Genomic DNA, 19,088 nt, shown 5'->3' with positions numbered 1-19,088 from the left:
CAATCTCGTACCAGGCATACAAGTGACAAAGCAACACCCCAGATCGTAAGGGGGGGGGGGGGTTATCTTAAAACTTGAATTCAGCCATACGGTTCAGCTCACAGGGAATATAAATCACACAGCTAGTGGCTCGGTTAGCCAGGCAGCTGCCAGGACAGAGGAGACAGATGTAAGGTGGTTTTCCTGGGCAGGTGAACTGCTTAAGCGCTGAGCAGCACAAAACCCCCAGGAATATGTCAGATCAGCAGGGTGCCCCCCCCCCCCATGCACAATACTATTCCCCCATGGCACCATCTCATTATCACTGAGGAACTGATTCAAGCAACTGTTACATGCTTTCACCATATACGTATCCATGGAAAATATTGCTGAAGAATGAAAAACTAAAAAATGAATAAATAAAAATTGCACTTATAATAAAGAAAAAAAATTCTGTGTGTTGTTATTTACAGGTAAAGTCGAAAAGGCATGCACACATTGCTTCTTGTGACTCATCAAACTTTTCATCTGATCTTTTAAAGGCAACCTGTGAACATAATTTTTTACCCTGAGTTAAAAACATTTTTTACGTGCGCAAAATTTTGTGCACAGGAAAATGGCCTTTTCAGCAGCGTAGCTGCATTTTAAGAATGTGATATAAATGGACTGTGACACAGCTACAAATACAAAATGTCATTTCTAGTAGAAAAGGTAGTGAGTCATCATGCTGTGCCGAAACTAATCACTGCTACACGGTGACATTTCAAAGATGTGGTCTGACCGAATACCCAAATGATCTTTTTTAAATGCTCACCCTCGCTACAATAAAAGGGCACGGTCTACCCGACCTCATTCTCCAGAATAAGAGTTTGTTTTTTTTCTCCCTTCGGTGAGGCTAGAGTCATTTTGGGTAAAGTGAGTTCACTGCACCTAACCAGAGGACTCAGTTGCACTCAGTCATGTTTTATCCATGATTTTGGGGAATTTGTGATGACCCCAGAGCCTTTTAGTCAATATTAAATCCACATAATGCTTGAACAACTTCAAATGCTTTGTTTTCAACTGCTGAGCATAACCGGCGTCATTCAGGTAAAAGCACATTTGTATAATTATTCTACTTTTGGCTTTAGTTTCTTTGCTGTGCGCACACAGTCCTGATAATAAATACCGCCCAATGCTGCTATTCTGTGGCACTGTTACAAGATGTGGAAAAGATTTAAGCTTAGCTTCGGTTCAGAGTTATTAAAACAAATGGTAATATCCTCAATATGGAAACCTACAAAGGCGTAGGAAAAAGCATATTTGATTTTACATTTGTAATGAAGCATTAAATTAAACACCAAGTTATTGTTTAAAAGGAATCCAAAATAATTACAATTCAATTAAAATATAAAATTATATAAATTTCAATATGTATCAAGGATTTGTTTTTAGCTTGGAGCTCTTCATATTCATTCAAGACACTTTGCCCTTGGAACAGTTGATTTACAGGTAGTGGATACTTAAAATTGCGACTGTTTGGAAACGGTTTGTGACTATTGACATTATCATCCCATTAATTAATCATGGACAAAACACTATCAATACATATTAATGTTATTAACCTTGCCTAACTGTGGTACAGAATTACTGATGGAATCTCCCCCACTGGAGGTGACAAAGGAAATGATGACATCACAATGGGATGCATAGCCAATCCCTGACAATCCCTGATGGGAGGCTGAGGTGCATGCCGGGTAACTTACAGGACACTCCGTGATGCTCTGCTCCCATTGGCTAATGCTATGATTCTCATCCAAGGTGGTGCACCTCTTCTGCCCCAGGTCCCAACCGCAATAGGGATCTCTGGCCTCCACACATGCCCTGTATGGGGAGAAAGGAGGGGTATTAGGAGGGGATAATCACAAATGTCTCTGGGTAATACTTCAGATCACACCCTGGAAGAGGAAGCAGCTAATGAAGAGATCACACGTATGCTTTATTGTGCTCCTTTGAGTTTCACTAAAATCTGTTATTTAACAAAACAGAAATCCACTTTATTTTACACTCTTGAAAATAGCTGTGCCATTGCCAATTACTGCAAAAAAGACAACATACAGTGTATGCCATTTACTGTGACTAAAAGAATCTGGACACCACTTGGTCTGGGGCTGTTTTTCATGGATTGGGCTAGGCCCATTAGTTACAGTGAAGGCAAGTCTCAATGCTACTGCATATAATCACATTCTATACGATTCTGTGCTTCCCCAACAGTTTGGGGAAGGCCCTTTGCTGCGAGGTTCATATAGAAATGGTTTTGTGGAGATTGGTGTGGATGAACTTGATTGGCCTGCACAAAGCCCTGACCCCAACCCCATCCAACACTTTTGGGATCAACTGGAAAGCCAACAGCGAGCCAGGCCTAACCACCCCATCCAGTGCCCGACCTCACTAATGCTCCTCTGGCTGAATGGAAGCAAATCCCTGCAGCAATGCTCCAACATCTAGTATAAAACCCTCCCAGAAGAGTGGAGGTTGTTACAAAAGGGTGGAACCAACTCATATTAGTGCCTATAATTTTGGATGAGATGTTAGATGTCAGGTGTCCACATATTTTTGGCCATGTAGTGTAGCTGACAACTATAGTGTAGTTTCAGAACTCATTACTTCACACTATCATTGGGAATACAGTCACATAGTATACAGACTAACAAGATGGGGAGCTACTGCAATCATTCCGTCCTCTCCACTACCTAATGCTCTGCTTGGTAACAGGAGATTCAGGAGGGTGTCATTGTATTTATACAATGCGTGAAGTTAAAATGTTTCAGATTAAGCAGTAGGAAAACAACTCTAATTTTAAAAATACAGAGCTAAGTGTCTGGTGGATCGGAAATTTTGGTACTATAGCAACTACAGCAACACAGCGAATTCAGCATATTAATTAAAAATGCACAAATTATATATGTGCTCTGTAAATATGCTAAGGCTGCAACTGAGTTAGGGTGGTAGAGGATTATAACCAGACTCTTCCACTATTAAAAAATATGGCTGGGATCCAACAACCTTCCAGCTGTGGGAGGGCTGAAATGGAGTCCTCTTCACATGCTGCCACTTGTTCATTGGCAACAAATATGTGTTGAAAGGGGACCTGGGGCGTATTTGTAGCAAATAAAGCACAGGAAAAGCCTCGGATTTGAGGAAACAAGCATTTATAAATCTGCCTTATGAGCCCCCATTGCCTTGGTATGCGCTTGATATCATCAAACAGAACACATTCTCTGGGGTACATTTTCATATAGTTACCGCCTTTTCCCAGAAAACTTGCCTCAGCTCTAATGATATAGATGGCGCACAGCGAGTCGTGATCACTGCAGACTTCGCTGTACCGACTGCTTTCAAAAAAGTGTCCTATGTGGCCTCTGAGTTTGCCTTTGTCACCCACGTCCTTTTAATTCCAGATATCTAACAACACGGAGTTTAGATGGTTATTTCCCAACTGCATCCTTTTGCATTTCAATGCCAGCCAAGAGCTTTTTTTTTCTTTTCCTCCACAGAGAAGCTAAAGCAGCAGTCTGATTGCCTTTTTATTCAGGGCTTGCAGGAGACTGTTAATAAACTTTGCATTGTTTAAACAGAGAGGCTTTCGCAGTGTGTGAGCAAAGCCATGGGATCAGAGGGAGAAAAAAAAAAACAAACAAATCTGATGACAAAAAAGCCATTTCGTTCTGAGAGGCAAAGTGTGCAAGTGCCATTCCTCATTTCCTTTCCATCTGCAATTAATTTCGCTCCTGCTTTAGCACTTTATTTCGGGGGTGGCAAAAAAAGAAGTGACTCTTACCAGCAAATAGGTGCTAGATAGGTGGATCACTTTCATTCATCAGTCAGTAATAAGATATCCCACAAATGACTGTTTAACCCCATGCCACAGTGGGAGAGAGAACAGCACATGGTCTCTGAGGAATATGTTTGTCATGGCAACAAAGCTTCCCAGTTAGAAATGCAATGTCGTCTGCTTGCATAAGGCCGGGATGTGTGAGAGTGCAGGTCCACTAAGAGTGCATAAGTGTATGGGAAAAGCTGTCTTTCATGAATAGCTAGTATAGTGCATAGCATGAGCACATGGTCTGGTTTCTGCTGATCATGCACTCAACAGCATGTAGGAGTGGGCACGATAGAATCCAGAGGGGTTTCGGTTCTCATCGCTTGAACAAGAGCCTTAAAACTATCCAGTTGTGTTGCAAAAATGTTGGATTGAAGCTACAGTATGCAGGGGTGGGTTGCCATGGACACTGCAGTTAGGCTGTGCACTCACTCTCTCGTCTTGTGGAAGCCGCAGCGCTTCAGCTGGACCCTGATCACCTGATCCTGGACCCCCACAAACAGAACGCTGCGTTTGGGCTGGATCAGGAGGCTTCTGATTGGCTGAGACTTCCTCGGGGGGAAGAGCTCGATCTCGTCCAGCACACAGCTGCTAAGAGAGCGGTTCAGCGGAGCCAGGACCTTCCTAATGGTTCCGTGATCTGTGAGGAAGAAGGGGGGCATAGAGGAGAGGAGACGCTTATGCACGCTTAACAATGCTCCTCTGTTGACCTCTCTCTAAACCGACCCTTTCTCTAATTTCCTCCCTGCTGTAACAAAATGGGTGGGATGAGGGGGGCATTAACCCAGCACAAGATACATCTGTAGAACGTGGCGTAAGGTAATTTGTCGTTTTGATCTGCCTGCCGTACCTGTTGCCAGGTAGATGACGTGGAAGACCTTGTCTCTACCCTGCACCACGTCCACCACCATGTGAGAGAAGCGCACGCTGTCCTCCAGGTAGCGCGGCGTGGGCGTGGCCGGCTGCACCACCTCGTGCATCAGGAGGAACTTCTGGGCATCCTGCAGGTTCCTCTCAGTCAGATTGATGTAGGAGCCGTAATCTATGGTGCCACGCTAGAGAAGAGCAGATTTATAAATGAGCTGTAATCTATGGTACCACGCTAGAGGAGAACAGATTTATACAGGAGCAGTAATCTAGGGTGCCATGCTAGTGGAGGATAGATTTCTAAATGAGCTGTAATGTATGGTGCCACACTAGAGAAGACCGGATTTATAAATAAACTGTAATCTATGGTGCCACACCAGAGGAGAACGGATTTATACAGGAGCTGTAATCTATGGTGCCACATTAGAGAAGAGCAGATTCATACATGAGCTGTTATCTATGGTGCCACAGTAGAGGAGAACGTATTCATACAGGAGCTGTAATCTATGGTGCCACACCAGAGGAGAACGGATTTATACAGGAGCTGTAATCTATGGTGCCACATTAGAGAAGAGCAGATTCATACATGAGCTGTTATCTATGGTGCCACAGTAGAGGAGAACGAATTCATACAGGAGCTGTAATCTATGGTGCCACACCAGAGGAGAACGGATTTATACAGGAGCTGTAATCTATGGTGCCACATTAGAGAAGAGCAGATTTATACATGAGCTGTATTCTATGGTGCCTTGCTTAAGAAGAAAATTTACATTACATATTGGTCGTAATCTATGGTGGCAAACTGGACAATAAGAAATGCAGGTGTAGTGTCACACTAGAGGACAGTAGACTAACATATGAGCCATGGTCTAAGGCGTGTCACAGGAGGACTGTAGATATACATAAGAGCTTTGCTCTATGGTGTCACACTGGATGAGACCAGTGACAGCAAGGATTCCCACATCACCATGCCACCAACTGAAGGACTTTTCAACTTCGTCCAAGGTCCCATTTGCAGAAATTCTCACAGAAACTGCACAGTAAACTGTATCACAAACATTTCTTGATCACTGTTATGTTAGATCTCTTGTATAACTTCACGCTCATTCTGGTAATGCTCACGATACAGAGAGCACCTCTTTCAGAGCCACTGTATTAAAATAGAACTAAATTACACAACTAATTAAATAAAGAGCAGAACTGCTATTCCATAATAAAAAATAATTAATTCATAAATGGTTAAGATATTAAATGTAAATCCATTCTCCTGAATCCCCAGCCTTACTGTGCCAGTGGCCTACTGTACTGGGGCTGACTGCTTACCTGGAAGTCGGGGTTGGGGTTGGGGTAGGGCAGCCAGGCCGAACGGGAGTTTTCCTGGTACCTGAAGGGCCCCCGGAACACCTGGTTGATGGCGCTCAGGTTGAACACACAGACAGCTGAAGCCGCAACACTGTTCCTGAAGGAGAAGGACCAGGAGATACAACAGTAGGAGGACATACAGTGATTCCCTGTGACATCGATGGCTCGCTTATAATCGTGCACTACATGTAAAATCACATCTGACTCCATAGAGGAGTGTGCAAAACAGATGTGGTTTCACCATCCATTGTTAAGTGGTCCTGCACCCCCTAAATGGTCTTCAAATATATGCTGAATGCTGACATTGAGTTTTACACCTTAGGAAAGGGGTTCCAAGGTTCTCCCCCCCCCTCTCAATGCTCCCTAAAATTATGAGTCTGTGACTAAGGAATTTGACAGTGCAATTTAACATCGTAAAAAGTTAAGGCGGGCAACAGATGTGCCGAACCTAAAGTTTACAGCCAAGGATAATTTACAGCCCCTGTTCCCGCTTAGGCTGTACCCATGGCTCCAGTTACTGTCCTTCACAGAAGCTCTAGAGCACTGATCTTCATTCCTGGCCCTGGCTGGCCCATTCAGACCAAAGAAACCAGGTAAGGCGAGTTCACTGTCATCAACTGCTTTAACTGATCAATTAAGTGCTGAGTCACAACAAAAACCAGCAGACCCTGTGACCCCCCAGGACCAGGATTGAAGATCACTGCTCTAGAGAGTAGCTTCTTGCTTGGGGCAGCAACCACACAGCCAGCAGCCTCCCTCAGTCAAGCAGTGACAGGCCTAGTCCCTGCAGTGGCACACAGGAGGCACAGGGGGGCGCTCTCACACATTGGTGGTGAAGATGGTGTAGAGCAGCTCCTGCCGGGGCAGGAGGAAGGTGCCCTGCAGCTCGCTGTAGTAGAAGGGAACGTCGCCCGGGCGGGAGCAGTTGAGCCGCGCCTTCATGAAGGTGGTCCAGGTGTCCTCCAGCAGGAAGCGGCCCCCGACGTCGTTCTTGCACACGCGGGCCACACGCGAGAACACCGTCCGCCCGCAGTCCTGCTCCACCGCGTTCTCCCGGAACAGGAAGTAGGTGAAGTTGCCGATGTCGTAGGAGGACACGAAGTTCGGCTCTGCCGGGGAGCGAGAACAAGAGAGCGGGACGGCAAACTGCTTTTAAGGATTATTTAATTAGATGCATTCTTGAAAATTTTATTTCAAGACCTATAAAATAGATCTATGTGTCTATTCTTCTGAACATAAATACAATCAATAAAAGAACCAGAACATATGTAACTGAACATATGTATGTCACAATGAAGCGATGCAGTGAAATTTAACAAGCAATGTAACACTAGAATTCCAATTTCCAGTATTTAGAATGATGTAAGTTCTAGAAAAAATAGATGTTCATAAAAAACAAAAACTATTTGATGGAAAACGAAGGCTTTGTTTTTTCTGATGACGAAGTGACCTTTAAAGTAGGCTGTGTCTCTTCAGTGCCACAGTATGAATTAAAGAATAACTTGTGTCAAAACTGTGGCAGAACCAATTCAGGAAGATTGCAAGGAACACTTTGGCGGAGTGACGTTTTTTATTCCAGTAGTATAGATGGAAATATAAATATATGAATATAAATATACATGATGCCAATCACCCAGGATAAGAGCATCTACTAAGAATGTAAAATTAAGCAATAAAGATTTGCGCATACATGTTACCTTCCAAAGACTCCTAAGACTACGCGCTTATATGGAGGGGTATTTTACTTAAATAATTAATGTACCGTTATAAAGGGCACCAGCACAAGCCTTTCCAGAATTTTATCCTTCAACCTTCTGGTCACCAGCCTTGACCATGATCCACTGCCCTGTCTGCTGCCCAACTCAAAATCTGCAGTGCATTCTGGTATGGGATTAGAGAGTAATGGTCTGGCTAACGCTAGGCTAGCTTTTGTCCTTGAGCCAGAAGGGATCAAAGGACTTTTTTTTTCTCTGTTGAACAAAAGTTTTGAAAGACGTAGTTTTGAAATAAAAAACCATGGCTTAAGAGCGAACATTGAATCTTTTCACACAGCGCCTTTCAAAAGCTGCCCCCTTCCAGCTATAACGACACCTGCATGGTTTAAGAGGCTCAGCTTTCAGTGGCCTGACTGTCATACCCCGACCAAAAAGCCTGGTATCTCTAAGGCCTACTGAGACAGATCTGCGCCAAAATAAAAGCCCAGGGTAAGGGTGAGGTTGGACATCACAATCAATCCAATTCCCTCAAATGCATTCAAGTACACTTGGGTGTGCCTAATGAAGAACTCTAACTGTGTAAATAAAAGAAATATCAATTTAAAATGCTTATGGTGTTTTAACTAAAAAATCCAAATTAGTCTCAAGTGGACATTCATTTCAAACTATAACTAACATATTGTATATCCTCAAGCCTAATCTGAATGGTACAGCTTTTCTGCACATTTTTTTTTTAATGAAGTGCCCTAGGTCCCCTTGCGTTGTCATGCCAGGAAGGTCATTTATACATAGCAACAACATAAATATTAGCTGAGACATGAACTAATGTCAAAATGTGATGCCAATAATAGCCTTAGATGCAGAAATACACCTCAGATTTAGGCAGCCATTTCCCACCAGTACTAACATTACCATATTAATAACCCTCTCTTTGTAGCTCACTATAGAAAAATGTACCCACTGTAATGAAGGCATGCTATTTACTCCCCCCCAATGTGACTCTATCACTCCTGCACTCGCCTCCCCTTGTGGCTGTGTTTGTCCTCAAGACCTTGGTTGAACTTTATTTATTTATTTATTTTCCAAATACACAATTTCTCATTGTGTAAAAAAGTAGCTCCAGTTTTCCAGTGAATGGTTCCAATTAAAACTCACTGTGCGTGTACATATATTTCTTTCTTGGTCCAATAGGCTAAACTAACAACCAGCCGAAAGACTTTGCAGCTATGGCAGTGCACACTGGTCTACTACTCCAGGGTCAAAGGTCCTTCTAAGGTCAAAGGTTCCTCTATCGTTTAGGGTGACATAATCACGTGATTTTGGATAATTGGACCATTTTTTTAACAATATGTTCTCTACTCGCTTTCTAACCCCAGACCCGATCACCTCCGCTAGCAGTGGTGCCACATCATCCCACCCCCCCGCCCGACACCCCACCTCACCATTCAGCCACTTGGAGTTATACTGGGCGGTGCGCAGGGGGGGCAGGCCCCCCAGACTGCGGTAGATGGCGGGGTCGCGGCCGGAGAAGTCCATGGCGGTGGCGGCGTACAGCTCGCCGCTGGCGGTCAGGAGCACGGTGGAGTTGTGGCGGGGGCTGTAGGGACAGCGGGCCATGCCGCTGATCTGCTCGTGGACCTGCGTCAGGTTGGTCAGCTGGCATCGAAGGTAGAGAAACACACACACGCACACGCACGCACGCACACACACACAAACACACAGCATTTCATGAGCAACATCCGCCATTTAAGTCTCCTGAAACTTTAAAGCTTCACCTGGTTTGCAGGCAATAAAGTTTGGTTTTGTCTCAGTAGATTCCATTACTTATTTGTTATTGACTGAAAAATGATACAAAAAGTGAGCATATTTAAGTGCAAACTGAATTTGTAATCATTTGGCTGAAGTGAGACATTTTTTTAAGAGGAGGGGGTTGACAGACAGACTTTTGCTTTATTACCCTTTTCCTGGTGTTTTGTGTGCCAACACAGCTTTCAGGCATTTCAGTTGTTTTTTGTTTCTTTTCTAAAGAGACACCACTGGCTTTTAGACAGCATCCCTCTAGACCTGCAAATGGTGTGCTCTCTCTCATTCAGAGCCCATGTGACACAGAGGAGCCTGCAACCCGCCGAGCTCCTTCCTCACATCAATGCTGATTACGAGAACTCGGAGACCTGGGACCAGGGCTCATTCTGCATATCAAACAGGGCTGAAAGCAGGCCTTCTTTATGGGAGAGCTGCAGCTGCGCGTGTGTGACACAGTGGGCGACTTTAATGCTGCGACACCCGGCTCTTTCAGGATCCTCCGCCATTACCCATAATGCCCAAGCACACAGAGCTACATTATTCACTCTGGTTTTCTTTTATTGAGATATTCCCCCCTTCCTGGTTCCTGTCATCAATGGTATGATACTTAGGCTGCCAAAACATTGCCATCATGAGCACTTACAACACACACACACACACAGTCACACATACAGACAGACACATACACAGACACACACATACATCTCCCAACCAAGATGCATAACAGTGTAAAATATTTAAGTTCAAATAAATGAAATGCGTGACATCAATGGGAAGTCATGTTCTTGTAGTATCCCCTCTATGTGAATGTGACCATTGCTTCTGAAAAGACACTAGCCTATAAATGTAAATGCTGAATGAAATGTAATATTTTCAACACAACACCCAATAACTCTGCCAGTCATTCAACCTCATATAAGTCTGTCACCTGTAAGGAAATGTCATATGAGCACTCTTACATCATTAGAAACGTAGCTAGGGTCATCCCCTCTGATTTGCCTCAACCCCCAGAATTCCCCCTCTTAAATACCACAGCAGTGAGCATGCCCTCTTTAATGGCCAATCTGTGATGTTATTCACAAGTCATTCTGACTGGAAAAATCAGGAGAGAGAAATCACTTTCTCCTGGCATAAACACAAACTGACTGACACAGCAAAGGGTTCTGTTTTGCATTTTGTTTCAGTAGATGCTGGTGATGGATATCTTTGTGTCGCTAGCCTGCCACAGTGGCCTAAAGTGTCCTCAAATTGTGATTGAAGGGTTTATATTGAAATGTAGGCTGTATATATTTTCGCAACTCCAATTTTGCATTCCTAAGCCTGTCACATGGTTACATCATCCTCCGTCTACACAGAACACTCCTCTGAATCTCAAGCTCAGCTGAATCCAGTGCTGTCAGCTGCCATTTTGTCCAGTTCACCACCAAAGTAACAGCGTTAGGGTGACACCCTTCATGCACAGCCAATGCAGGCAGACGGCACATGCCTGACCAATCAGTGGAGGTTACTGGTAAACCAGGAGGTTGCTGGGATGGCCCCTAATGAGACGAGAGCAGTCCCACAGAACAAAACCCACAATCAATTGCGCACCACCCTCTGTGGGCCTGTTGGTCACAGCCAGTAGTGCTGGATCTAAATTCAGCGTTCAAATGACTAGAACAGCAAGCACTTTAATACTACATTCATTTTACTGCTGGTGAAGTAAATTCAGTCCCATTACCGTGCGATTTGTGCAAATAGGAGTGAATGCGTTAGTTCCACAGGTGAACAACCTGTCGCCTTTAACAAGAAGGACACGGATGTAGTTCTGGCACTCCTCCTGCAGAGAGAGAGAGAGAGAGAGAGAGAGGTGTGTGTGTGTGTGAAAGAGAAAGAGCACTTTTTTAAGTTTAAATTATCTGAAATAAAGTAGGAATATAAATTAGCTAAGGCATGACAAATTTAATCAAAATCTTGATTCTGAAGTAACTTTACAGTTGCTTATTACCAGAACAGAAAGTATCTGTGTTTCTGACCTTCATTTTTAACTGAGGGATTTTATACAATAGCAAGATCCTATCCTCTGTCAGCAACACAATGAGGACCATTGTTAAAGTCTATCGGGAAAGGGGGTCAATAATGTCACCCTTTTTTTGAGTTTGTCCTTTGACTGACACATTTAATCAAGACATCACCAGTTACAGACAAATGAAAATAGTGTGTGAAACATGAAAAAACGTGAACTAGAGGTCAGCATGGATCACCACAAACCTAAAGTCTGTACTACCAACAGTTTCTTTTTATTTGTAGACCAAAACTGCAACACACTTGTCAGTTGGATGCAATCAAATGCTTATTGGCTTACCTCAGACTTGCCACGACTGAAACAGGCAGCTTTAGTAAACTCATCACTCTGCCAATGCTCCCCCTGGTGGGAGAGAAAATAATCGCAGTCTCATTTACAGGATTTAATGCGCAATAGGTGAACGCAACCAGTGAAAGGGAGACAGGAACAGGCCCCAGTAGGCAATGTTATTTAGGTATTGCAGCACCTGTCACTTAGAAGCAGAAAACAAGCAGGCCTTTCAGTGCTGAAATGTGCGAGCCTGCAGGAAACTGGAGACACCAGGTCCAGTGCTAATGTCAATGTGATTCAAAATCATTCTAGAAAGAGAGGGAGCATAAGAGAGCCAAAGAGGAAGAGAGACAAGGACAGAGATGCTTTCACATTTCAGTAGAATCTGGCCAGAAAGTAAGAAGGCCAGGGTATTTCACCCTTCTGTAGGACTCCGAGTCAGATCAGGGGAATGAGAAGAGCACAGCGGTTGTGTGGTCAGCTGAAAAAACAGGAATACCTGGCCTATTAAAGTAGTGTAAAACTGGAATACCTGGCCTGTTAAAATAGTGTAAAACCAGATTACCTGGCCTGTTAAAGTAGTGTAAAACAGGAATACCTGGCCTATTAAAGTAGTGTAAAACCAGATTACCTGGCCTGTTAAAGTAGTGTAAAACAGGAATACCTGGCCTATTAAAGTAGTGTAAAACTGGAATACCTGGCCTGTTAAAATAGTGTAAAACCAGAATACCTTCGCCAGTTAAAATAGTGTTAAAACAGGAACACCTGGCCTGTTAAAATAGTGAAAACAGGAATACCTTGCCTGTTAAAATAGTGAAAAACAGGAGTACCTTGCCTTTTATAATAGGTTAAAACAGGAATACCTTCACCAGTTAAAACAGTGCAAAACAGAAATACCTGACCTTTTAAAACAGTGTTGGAACAGGAATACCTGGCCTATTAAAGTAGTGTAAAACTGGAATACCTGGCCTGTTAAAATAGTGTAAAACCAGATTACCTGGCCTGTTAAAGTAGTGTAAAACAGGAATACCTGGCCTATTAAAGTAGTGTAAAACCAGATTACCTGGCCTGTTAAAGTAGTGTAAAACAGGAATACCTGGCCTATTAAAGTAGTGTAAAACTGGAATACCTGGCCTGTTAAAATAGTGTAAAACCAGAATACCTTCGCCAGTTAAAATAGTGTTAAAACAGGAACACCTGGCCTGTTAAAATAGTGAAAACAGGAATACCTTGCCTGTTAAAATAGTGAAAAACAGGAGTACCTTGCCTTTTATAATAGGTTAAAACAGGAATACCTTCACCAGTTAAAACAGTGCAAAACAGAAATACCTGGCCTTTTAAAACAGTGTTGGAACAGGAATACCTGGCCTGTTAAAAGTGTAAAACAGGAATACCTAGAGGCTATCACATTTGTCAGTGGGTTTTTCGGTGGCTGTCTTGATCCAGTCATTCTATTTTTTTTACATTTGTACATCTCCTGGCATTTTCCACGGAACTGAGGATTCAGCAGAATGTCACTCAGCTTAATCTGTAAACTTCCTCACTGTTCATAAAAAAGAAAAAAAGGGCCTTGGTAACAGTTTGCTATTGGCAAGAAAATGGAGTCTCACTTCCTGCCTTTTCAGTCCATTCTGCCATTTTTTTCTCCATGGCCGAAAAGCAAATGTGCCCATTTGATAACTTGTCATCTAGCAGATGAAATTCAAAGCCATTTCCCAAAGGGGGGAAAAAGAAAATGCAGTACGTAGGCTCAGACACTCAGACAGCCATTGGCAGAACCCTCTATTCCTTTGGCGTTACAAAAAAAAGTATTTTTTTATAAGAATGTGAGGTAGAATGCAATCGTAATATCAATCTTCCCTGAAAATGGCTGAATCAGTGGCCTTCTCCTGTCTCCAGGTAATGTGCTCACTGCTCAGTACAGAGTCAACTGCCTCTGAAAACCGTTGTTATGCGTTTGCTAAGCGCTTGCTGCAATTAATAGTGATGCCCCATGCAACCACAATGAAATTGTACACTAGTAATTAAAATGCATGCGGTTTTATCATCACGGTCATAGGGCATCAGTTACAAGTCAGTTAGCGAGGACACAGTGGTCCACTAGCAGCCCACCATTAAGAGAATGTATAATCGTTGGTGAATGGCCATAGTGCTGCTATACAAAATGCAGGTGGACCAATAGCAGGTGTCAGTTGGGACATAGAGTAGGTGCTTGTAATTGCTCCTGTGTGGAAATATAAGTACAGTCCATTCCTGATAGGCGAGAATCTTTTTTTTTTTTTTTTTACGAGATGTGCAGTACACGTGTCTGGTTTCAACTGGTTGATGGGAAGGATTAATGCCAACAAATGGGGGGAAAAAAGGCATTTCAATGATGTAATGTTCTAGCACCTGTTTCTTGGAGGAGCTGTGGAAGAAAAAATAAATAAAAACACACATTGGGTTGAAAAGGAAGAGGATACTGAGCAGAAGCAAATAGAAGCACGCATTTTGGTCTTCTCCGAGACCAAAATCTGAAAGCACATGAAACACGCACAAAAAATATCCAGAAAGTTAAGCTAAAACTTCAGCCTAAGTAGTTACCAGAGATAAGAAAGAAAGCAGAAAAGTCAGCAAGAAAGAAGACGCGCAAAGCATGTTAATAATAATAAGAACAGTAATAATCAGAGCCACATCGCAACAAACCCCAGGTGGCGCCTCAGCTCCTGTTCCATCAATTAACCTTCAGCCACCCTAATTAATTGTGCCTTTACCTGGGACAAACCCCACTGTACACCGTTTACCTCCAAGACAAGGGTGAGGAGACACTGCTGTAGAGAGTAACCTGGACATGAGCTGAAGGGCTGGGGGTGTGGGGGTGTGGGGGTGCGAGGCCACCATGAAGGAGCACAAACAGTAGTCTGCATCTGCTTTACTGTCAGCTCCAATTCCAGACCACACACACCTACTCCTGGCCCAACAAGCCTTAGAACAGCACCTGCCAATAAGCCAGACAGCTTTGGAAGCTCACAACCTTGGCATGCGAGGGTGTGAATGTACTGCTTTTCCCGAATTCACCTGCCGTCCCCTTTCCTCCACCCCCGCGCAAACTGCACAAAAAAAGTAAACAGGCATTAAAAAAAAAAAAAAACTTTTCTTTTAAAGCCACCAGTCAGCCGGGGTTCATCTTTCTCCTTTCCACGACAAAAGAAGCTTTTCAGTTTTTGCTTTTGTTACACAAATGCCACTGAACTGACAAAACAAAAGTGTTTTGCAGGATATCATTTATTTTTGCGCCTGCCTGGAATCAATAACCTTTAACTTAATGAAATTCTAAGGCTGCGCCCTTTTGTTTTTTGTTTTTCTGATTATTGATCCTCTTTTGAGCACCTCTCATTTTGAATCCATCGCCTGATGCATATCCAGCACTTTTCTGATGGATGACCTTTACCAATTTTTGTTTGTAGCTTGCCCGTTATCTCCGCTTTCAACGTGACACAGCAAAACAGTGGCAGTCCAAGGACATCTATTTTTCCTAAATTCTCTTGTTTTTTTTTTTTTGTTTTTTTTTGGTATTTGACAAACTGTACAGAGGTGGAGATGAAAGAAAGTAAACAAAAACCTGTGAGGACAAAAAGAGGAAAAAAGCAAATAAAGTGAATATCTGTCATATTGCTGTGGAGTCAAGTGCATTACTTGAGTTATCATTGTGCTGGATGTAATGAATTAGAATGAGGTTAAGAAACGGCTGCCAAATATCATAACTTGATGCTGGATAGTTTTGTGTTCTAAAGTATCATGTCTACATAATTACAAGATTTAACCAAAGAGAAAGATACTTCACACCTGGGGCTGTCTACATCTTTGTCCTTTAGTTTTACATGTGTACTGTATCTATTCCTCAAAAAAGAAATCAATGAATACAGAAAACTGTATAAAATAAATTTTGGGAAGGGGGGGCGGGGGGGGGATAGGAATTAATTTTAAAAAAAGATAAAAGCCACACTGTCCAAGGACACACCACGGACCGCGGAGGCATTCTACACCGCGCTGGAGCCGCGCAGAGGCCGCTCAGCTTCGCCTGCTCATTCACCGGGACGGCACCGCGAGGCGAGTCGACCGGCCCGGCACAGAGCGGAGATTCAGCGCCGCGGTTAGCCGCCGCTGCGGTGACCAGCAGGCGCCGGTACGCCACGCGCCAGGGGGCCTTCAGAGGAGGGAGTCAAAGCAGGAACCGGCATTCTGAAGCGCAGTGTCCCCATTCACCACCCTATAGACTCACACACACACACACACACACACACACACACACATTTAGGCTAGTCCTTGGGAATATCATTATGATGCAATGTATGTCGGGTGTTTAAGCCGCACATGTTATTTGTTTATATTTTCCATTAACTGGCTGACGGTTGTCTGTATCATAAATTGAATGCTGAATCGATATGAACTGGGTGATACACAAAAATGTTTCAGGTGAGGTGACAAGCCCAAAAAAGCACAGTCTACTTGAGAGGAAGGGAAGGTAGTGCTCCCAAAGATCAAGAACTGCACTCATCTCACAAATTATCATCAAATTTGTTTTTAAAAGCCAAGATGAATTAAAATTTATATAAAATTTCATACCAAAACCAATTTCTACTTAAAACACAGATTAAAGCGTATTTTCATTATATACAGGTTCTAAACAAAAGCACCAAATGTATTCTACCTAAAACACAGATTGAACCCTATTTACATTGAAACTATTTCCATACATATGCAAAACATAGGCAAGAGGACTTTCTTGATTACTTGCTGTGGGAAACCCTATAAATGGCTGTTCTGAGGTCAAATCTCAGATATAGACCTTGTGCAAAGTAAGATGAGATCATAAATCATCAGATTAGAAGAGAGCATAAAACATGAATGTTTCCCGGCATTTCTTTCAGTGTTAGAGAATTCCTGAAGGACACCGAGAGTAGACACAAACTAGATCCAGGCAATCAGAATGACTCGATTAGTCAAACATCCATACATCTGGCTGACACCAACCATTGACCTAGATGGATTCTTACTAAAACCCTGACATTATGTCTGACAAACCAAAAGAGTTTACCATTTCCAGAATGTTGACTTTATTTCACACTCCATTTACATACCATTTGAAATAATAACTCTTGGTAGGGAAAAAAAAGATTGAATCATTCATTTGGATATCTAGGCCCTCGCTGCCCTTCAAATAGCTTGAGTGATTCTTCTAGACCTTTCGTTTGACAGGAGGGTGTGGTAATCCTGGCAACAAATGGGGCCTTAAATGTCTGGTTATACATTTTTTATCAGTGTCACTGGACTTCATCACAGCCCTAAATCCCGGTGTCAGGGGGTCTTAGAGGGGGAGAGGGGAGCAGATGGGATGGGGCACGCGGGTGTGGTGAGTTTCACAGGGGCGAGACAGGCAATCTCACGGCCAGCTGGATCCAAACGACTTGGTCAAGGACCCCTGCCCTTTCTGAGAGAAGCCTTCTCTTTATGATGGCAGACTGATCGTTCAGAGTGTAAACAAAGCATGTGCGTTCCCTGCTACACACACACAGACACAGACACACGCATGCACACACACACACACACACATGCATGCATGCACACACACACACACACACACACACACACACACACACACATGGTTTTTAGTCCATTTTACATAAAGGGTTTTGCATTTTTACATTCTTCATAATATGTCAATTGAGTTCATTAATCAAAATTAGAAAGAAAAGTTTTCTCTATCACACTTCACAAAATTGGACAACATAGATTACAAAGCATTTGTGATGAAAAGTTAGTTACTGTACATATTGTACATTGTTAACATCAGCCTGGCCAGGGACAACAGATGGAAATTAGCGATCTTGCTAAATCTGGCACATTTACATCACAGAATAGTGATGTTGATCAATGTGTATTGTCCCTGTCAAATAAATAAATAAATAAAATAAATATGAATATAGTCTAGAAAAGCATTATGCCAAGAAATATATAATATTAAGTCCATTTCTGTCTTCATGGCAATTTACATGTTAATGCGAATTTGCTTATTTTTACAAAGTTACTGCAGTTAGTGTTATTTTCCAAGAAGGAGAACACATCTAGGTCTATATTTATACCTTCATTAAAATGTTCATAAAAAATCTCTCTGTCTCTATGGACTTAGAAACCCCAATTAGATACATTAGACAGATCGACAGAATAATGGCAGGTATGTACAGAAGTTTTTTAAAACAGGCAGACAGTAATCAAAAAGACCGGCAAGAGATGATCAATAAAACAATGGGCACAGCGTTTCTAGTCTAACATCGGGCCAAACCATCCTCCTCTAATGAGTTGGAATCGACTCTTTTCAAAGTTTCAAAGGCTCACGGCAGACATTCGTCCTGCAGCGACTGGAACTAAAAGCGAAAAAGGAAGGGCACGCCTTTTTGTTTCACTTCTTAAAAAGGGAGGGCGAATCAGAAGGGAACCTCACACGGTTCCAAACAGAGCGGTGCCCCCAGTTCGAGTGTTAAAGTCCGCGGCTGAGGCGCTAGCGCCGCAGACGCTTTAAGGTTCGCCCTCTAATCTGCGCTCGCAGACACACGGAGGGCGAGCGCCCCTTTGCCACCCAGCCACGTCTGAAACGTTCACCTAATTGGCAGCCAGAGAGTTCACCGACAGCATCTGCTGACGCTCTGTGGACAGACAATACCCTATACGAGAGAACAGAGAGATTGGGAGGGAGGGGACAGAACAGAGGAGGAGAAAGGAAGAAAGGAATGCAGTCAAACAGGAAGGGACTCTGAGAAAGAGGAGAGAGAGAAAAAGGGAGAGAGAGAAATGGTTGGCAAGAACGGAGACAGAGACAAAGACAAAAGAAAGGGATTGAGAAAGCAGGGGGGAGAGGGGGAGAGAAGCAGAGCGGTAGACAGAGGGAGAGAGAGGGAGAGAAAGCGAATTCCCACCTGAATCAGTGACAGGTCCTCCAGATATAGCCTGAAGAGGTGATTTCTGAAATGGAAAAGATAAAAGCATGATCACCCTTATCAGTCTAACGGAGAAAAGGCAGGAGAAATCCACACCAGCGTAATATACTGTAGACAGCCTGCAGTGTAAACGCCATTTCTTCTTACTCTTATGGAGGGGAAAAAAATGACACTTCATTACCCGAAGGTTT

The 19,088-nt window shown here is 43.1% G+C and overlaps 1 protein-coding gene across 4 annotated transcripts in view; it reads right to left on the bottom strand.

Annotated features, from left to right (window-relative positions):
• Positions 1-19,088, bottom strand: part of LOC135260852 (semaphorin-5A-like) — a 63,827-nt gene that overhangs the window by 21,830 nt on the left and 22,909 nt on the right. For 3 of the 4 annotated variants that reach the window (XM_064346499.1, XM_064346497.1, XM_064346496.1), the window contains 9 exons: positions 18,877-18,922; positions 11,933-11,995; positions 11,309-11,407; positions 9,228-9,441; positions 6,894-7,179; positions 6,032-6,167; positions 4,692-4,896; positions 4,274-4,481; positions 1,725-1,842 (listed from right to left, as the gene is read on the bottom strand). In XM_064346499.1, coding sequence (XP_064202569.1) covers positions 1,725-1,842; positions 4,274-4,481; positions 4,692-4,896; positions 6,032-6,167; positions 6,894-7,179; positions 9,228-9,441; positions 11,309-11,407; positions 11,933-11,995; positions 18,877-18,922 — 1,375 coding nt within the window. The remainder of the gene's footprint in view (positions 1-1,724; positions 1,843-4,273; positions 4,482-4,691; positions 4,897-6,031; positions 6,168-6,893; positions 7,180-9,227; positions 9,442-11,308; positions 11,408-11,932; positions 11,996-18,876; positions 18,923-19,088) is intronic. The other variant, XM_064346498.1, reaches the window with a different exon arrangement.

Source organism: Anguilla rostrata, chromosome 8 (genome assembly GCF_018555375.3).
Source record: "Anguilla rostrata isolate EN2019 chromosome 8, ASM1855537v3, whole genome shotgun sequence".
Classification (NCBI taxonomy): Eukaryota; Metazoa; Chordata; class Actinopteri; order Anguilliformes; family Anguillidae; genus Anguilla; species Anguilla rostrata.
Note: the sequence above shows the minus strand (reverse complement) of the source record. Positions and strands in the feature narration are given on the sequence as shown.